Source organism: Saccostrea cucullata, unplaced genomic scaffold (genome assembly GCF_032062105.1).
Source record: "Saccostrea cucullata isolate Sc308-1 unplaced genomic scaffold, CSIRO_AGI_Scuc_v1 ctg7300, whole genome shotgun sequence".
In the NCBI taxonomy this organism is placed as follows: domain Eukaryota; kingdom Metazoa; phylum Mollusca; class Bivalvia; order Ostreida; family Ostreidae; genus Saccostrea; species Saccostrea cuccullata.
In genome coordinates, this window is record NW_026927210.1 from 24,761 (window position 1) to 30,760 (window position 6,000).

At 36.9% G+C, this 6,000-nt stretch overlaps 1 protein-coding gene across 1 annotated transcript in view; it reads left to right on the top strand.

Annotated features, from left to right (window-relative positions):
• The window catches only part of LOC134273731 (DNA-dependent protein kinase catalytic subunit-like), a gene marked incomplete at both ends in the record, with an annotated part of 30,535 nt that extends 24,693 nt beyond the window's left edge, over positions 1 to 5,842 (top strand). Inside the window, 9 exon segments of the mRNA XM_062755941.1 lie at positions 405 to 433; positions 436 to 572; positions 656 to 721; positions 873 to 1,052; positions 2,214 to 2,288; positions 2,412 to 2,546; positions 4,681 to 4,797; positions 5,215 to 5,352; positions 5,691 to 5,842. Of these exon segments, the coding sequence (XP_062611925.1) occupies positions 405 to 433; positions 436 to 572; positions 656 to 721; positions 873 to 1,052; positions 2,214 to 2,288; positions 2,412 to 2,546; positions 4,681 to 4,797; positions 5,215 to 5,352; positions 5,691 to 5,842 (1,029 nt within the window).
• Positions 5,843 to 6,000: the final 158 nt, after the last annotated feature.

Here is a 6,000-nt window from a genome sequence, read left to right on the forward strand (position 1 = left end):
AAATGTATCAAGTTCATCTTATTGCGCATAATTCCTGAAAATTTCATAGAAATCGGCCGAACAGTTGCTGAGAAATCGCGTGCACAAAATTTTGGGAAAAAAAATAAGAATAATAATAATAATAATAAGAAACAGTAGAATCACTATAAGGTCTTCCGTGAAGACGGAAGACCTTAATAATAATAATAATAATAAGAAACAGAGTAAAAACAATATGTTCCCCAACTTCGTTTGGGGAACATAATAAGGATGGAACTTTTTTTTTTCTGGATTGGTCTCCACAATACCAACTTTTTATTTGATCAAAAATACAGTAAAATTAGCAATGCGGCTACCTCAAAATGAATGCACGCGGGTCTGAGAACCAGAATTTCAATTTTATGTACTTTATGTCTGTACTGTAGGACAGCACATGCAGCTAAGGGTGAGGATGTGAGGGGGAGACTAGCTGTACAGAACTGAGGAGACAGTACCACTGTGCTGCCTATAATCTGCTGATAGCCATACTCTCCAGTACACAGAATGAAGCCAAGTTCTACACCGCATTCCTCTTCAAGGAGGACGAGGCCAAGGTATGTCATAATGCAATACCTCTAAATTGACTACTTAATGAGAGTTTTTTATTACATTGATATTAGTTTTAATTGTATTGTAGGGACAGTTTGTTTATGACAACTTGGTTGACAAGGAAAAATCCTATGAATTTACATCAGAACTGAAGGTAGGAAGAGATATCTTCCAAATATGTGCATTTCTAATATTTTTCCGTGCATAATCTTGGACATTTTGCAAGACTGAAAATTGTAAAGTTTTGGAAAAGATGGATGTAAATAACAATATCTAAGATATGGTTTTGATATTTTTCTTTCAAGGCACCTTTGTCTAGAAAGAAGCAGTATGTATCCATAAGGAATGAAGTGAAGGATAGTGAACTACAGAATGGGGAGGCAGAGGGAGGGACCAGCTCCTCCCTTCATTTGGCCTCTCAGTACCTGGCAGACAGCAGTCTGAGTGAAGACCTCAACCAGTATGACTTCACAGCTACACCCCAGGTAATGTCAATCAATCAAAGCCACGCCCCAGGTAATATCAATCAATCAAAGCCACACCCCAGGTAATATCAATCAATCAAAGCCACACCCCAGATAATATCAATCAATTAAAGCCACACCCCAGGTAATATCCATCAATCAAAGCCACACCCCAGGTAATATCAATCAATCAAAGCCACACCCAAGGTAATATCAACCACTCAAAGCTGCACCCCAGGTAATATCAACCAATCAAAGCCACATCCCAGGTAATATCAATCAATTGAAGCCACACCCTAGGTAATGTCAATCAAAGCCACTCCCCAGGTAATGGCAATCACAGCCACACCCCAGGTAATATCAATCAATCAAAGCCACACCCTAGGTAATATCAATCAGTCAAAGCCACATCCGAGGTAGTGTCAATCACAGCCACTTCCCAGGTAATGTCAATCACAGCCACTCCAAAGGTAATATTAATCAATCACAGCCACTCCCCAGGTAATATCAATCAATCAAAGCCACACCCCAGGTACTGTCAATCACAGCCACTCCCCAGGTAATGTCAATCACAGTCACTCCACAGGTAATATCAATCAATCACAGCCACTCCCCAGGTAATATCAATCAATCAAAGCCACACCCCAGGTAATGTCAATCAATCAAAGCCACACCCCAGGTAATATCAATCAATCAAAGCCACACCCCAGATAATATCAATCAGTCAAAACCACTCCCCAGGTAATGAGAATCACAGCCACTCCACAGGTAATATCAATCAATCAAAGCCACACCCCAGGTAATATCAATCAATCAAAACCACTCCCCAGGTAATGAGAATCACAGCCACACCCCAGATAATATCAATCAATCAAAGCCACACCCCCGGTAATGAGAATCACAGCCACTCCACAGGTAATATCAATCACAGCCACTCCCCCAGTAATGTCAATCAATCAAAGCCACTCCCCCGGTAATGAGAATCAAAGCCACACCCCAGGTAATGTCAATCACAGCCACTCCCCCGGTAATGCCAATCAATCAAAGCCGCTCCCCAGGTAATGAGAATCACAGCCATTCCCCAGGTAATGTCAATCACAGCCATTCCCCATGTAATCTCAATTAATGTGACTTCACAGCCACACCCACCTATTGTCAGTCACAACTTCTATTTATTTTTAGATGTCAGAAGGATCACAGAAGGAAAAAGTGCTGACTGTTCGTAAATCTAGCTACACTGATGAAGAGGATGATTCTGTAAGCAGTTCTTGTAGCTCAGTACTGTACAAACTGTACACTTTTCAGAACATGCTTTTAAAATTAGCATAGGAATTTGTGCATTTTTGAATTTTTCATTAAAATGCGGGTATCCATTGACAGGACACTAAGGTGATGGTAGAAGAGGACTATGTGGAGCTGGAGATGGATGACCTCAATCAACACGAGTGTATGGCCACCATGATAGCTCTCCTCAAACATATGCAGAGGGCCAAGATCATCCCACTGGTGGAGTCGGTAAGTAGAGACAGTAAAAAAAGTACTGCGAAATTAAACATCTTCTTGAAGGAGGGGGGTAAATTTTGTTATTTTCATTATATGAGGAGACCCATAAAAATTATGTCATCTGTAAAAAATGTGAATTTGGAATACTGTAGAAGCACAAATTTTCGTTGGGATAAAATTTTGTTGATTTTTCATCAAAAATAGTTTTGTTGGCATTTAATTTCGTTGTTTTGAAAGTAACCCTATTCAATATATAGTCATATAAAATTTCATGTGGGATTTTAATTTCATTGATAATTGTTAACAACGAAATAAATGAAATTTAATACCCCATGAATATTTGTGCTTTTATAGTACAGTTAATTCTCGATAAACCGCCACCTTTTGTAATTTAGAAATAATGGCGGTATAACGAATTTGGCAATGAATTGAATTTCCCATCGTTTAGGAAACCAGAAGTAGAGTTACCGTTCTTAGAAATACCATTTAGCGTTTCTATTCTCATTATTACATGTACATGTACATATAAAAACATATTTTTAAATTTTAAAAAACTTCAAGTAATTTTTAATGTACAATTTCGCTAAAACAAAATGTGCAGTTATGAAATAAAGACAAGTACATGTGGATGCATGTAATTTTGCACGACTGATATTGAAAAAAAAAATGCTGGGTCGATCGTCGTGATATATTGCCGATAATACGTAAAATGAATTCTTGAATAAATTCATTGTTTAAGGCATCATAATGATTGTTAACAAAACGTTCACAATTTATACCGTATAATTATTTTTTAAGCAAATTTTGCATTGTTTAAAACAGAGATCATCAAAATAACATCGTTATCTGTGTTAGTAAACAACGACCGCTTTCGTGGCAAAGCCGTCACTAAATGATTTTTATTAAACAGAAAACGAAATTATAACAGTTCATGTTAAAATCATTGTTTATTTAATTCTTATTTAATTATTTAATTGCATGTACCTTGCCTGGCTTTGCATGCTTTACAACAGGGATAGCGTCAACCAATTAGCCGCGCTTCACTAACCACATGCACCTGTGGCTGTATTTCGAGATAATTGACACTTAAAAATGGACGTTTGTTGAGAAAACAGGGTGGCGGATGGCGGTACCGTAAATCTGGAAATTTTTACTGTAGATAAATTTTTAGCAAATTTGCGCGTGCATTGAATTCGCAAAAATATTTTTCTTAAAAATAAATCAACATCCGAAGAATATTTTTTTCTGAGAACTCGTGTCTTTTTTTAACTCAGTGAATAGGTGTCGGTAAGCACTGGTCATTTTTAAAAGAAACCTGTTTACACTAGTCTACTATAACTACAAGTTAATTACCCGTGCGTAAATTGCCCTCATTATATGCAATATCGTCCGATGATTTGACAAGCACTGAGGCGGCATGCCCCCTTTTAATTATTTTATTCAATTAATTTGCCAATAAAGAGAGAACTGTCATTTTATCTAACCGTGTATCAACACGGGCGATAACTCAAACTACTAGAAAGTTCCAAATGTAAACGCGGCGTGTAAATTTTAGGTGAGAAAAACCAAACGTTGAGAAAATTAGTTAAATTTTTTCTTGATTTGGATTATACTTTAGGTTAAAAGGCATACACAACCTCTAAAATGTTTGTTACACTTGAGTTAGAAATTATTTTCAGTGCAAATCCTTTTGTACTCTTATCAAAATTGTTTCGGAGCGATTCTGAAATTTCTTGCCGCGTTGCGAGTATATTGGTTGTATTCTAAATGTGCATACTAATTTGAAACATAACCTGATATGTAAATCTTCAGTGATTTTAATTTTTAGCGCCAGTGACAATTCGCAAAATTTTGAAGCGTGAAAATTAATCAACAGCTTTTTGACCCAAATTCGCAAAAATAAATCGACGTAAAAATTTCCAGATTTACGGTATGCAAATTTGGCGTTATAAAGAGAATTTTATATAGTAGGAAAAACGTTCTTGGCAAATCATGGCGGTATTGCGAAAATGGCGATGAATCGAATGGCGATAATTCGAGAATTGACTGTATATAACAAAAAAAACTGCACATAAAATAAGTGATTTACAGTATGCAGCATATGTTTGTGGCCTTCCAGAAATATAATCAGTACTTTTATTTTCAGGGTGTGGTACCAGAACTACCAGCCTGGATGAAATGTCTTAATGATAAATTGAAGAATCCAAGGACCCACATTAACATCAAATATTTCATTGCCAAACTCATCATTAATACTGCTGAGGTAAGTAGATATTGATTAACCATGTCAATACAACCACCTACTGTTTGTAAAATAGTGAAGTATCAATGGTGTTTAATTTTCTGAAATTTAACATTTACTTGTGCAAGTCCATGTACTGTAAACCAACTTTTATTCGCAACAACTTTATTTCACGATCTACCAAGGGGTGAACTAATTCGTGACAATACTAATTTTCGCGATCAGGCCTTTGTTTTGATCTGTTGATAATAGAAAGAGAGACTTTAAGGACTGGTTCGCAGCGAGAAATTTGTGATGACGAGGCTCTCACGAACCTCCCGAATATTTCTCACACACGAACAAAAGTTGGTTTACAGTATTTGCTGAATCTGTCATTAAAGTTACAGCAGTCAGGTGACTGTTTACAATGAAGTGTATTGCAAATGACGTATATTTCAGATATTCCGCCCCTATGCCAGAGACTGGATCCGCCCGCTGACACAACTAATCATCAGTGGCCCCTTCACCAGCCTTAACTACTTTGTTATAGATATAATAGTCACCATAATGTCCTGGCATCAAGTAGCCATTCCACAGGTAACAAGGGCAGATCACCCACTATTACACATGTATGTATTAAAAATATAAATCTCAACCTATAATGAATTATATTACAAATTTTTCAATACAGTAAGACATTCTTATAATGAAGTGTAAGAGACAATTTTATTTCATCTGAAACAAAAGGGAATGGAAATTACTTTGTTCAGTTGTGAGTTCATTATAAGCCTGTCTGTTCTAGCTGTGCTTTACTGTACTTGTTTTAAAGATAATGCTGTACCTTTCTCACTTACATTGAATTTTGTTTCGATGTAATTATAGTGTGATTATTTAATTTCCTGAATATAAACTGAAATGTTTTCTGTAACTTCTAGGACACAGTTGAGGACCGTGCCATGTCCAGTCGTCTGGTAGAGTTTGTGATGGGCTACGTGTATAACGATACCAGACCTGTGTACCGTAATAACCTAGAGCTGCTGAAGACCCTACTACAGGTGTGGAAGGACCGTGTGGAGGTACCTTACAGGTAAGTCATTAACAGATCATCATAGTAAACAGAGAGTTGCTTTGGTATTGGGTACGTCTTTGTGAATGTCTTTACTGTTGTTGAAACATTCTTAGCTCACCTGAGCTGAAAGCTCAAGTGAGCTTTTCTGATCACATTTTGTCCGGTGTCCGTCTGTC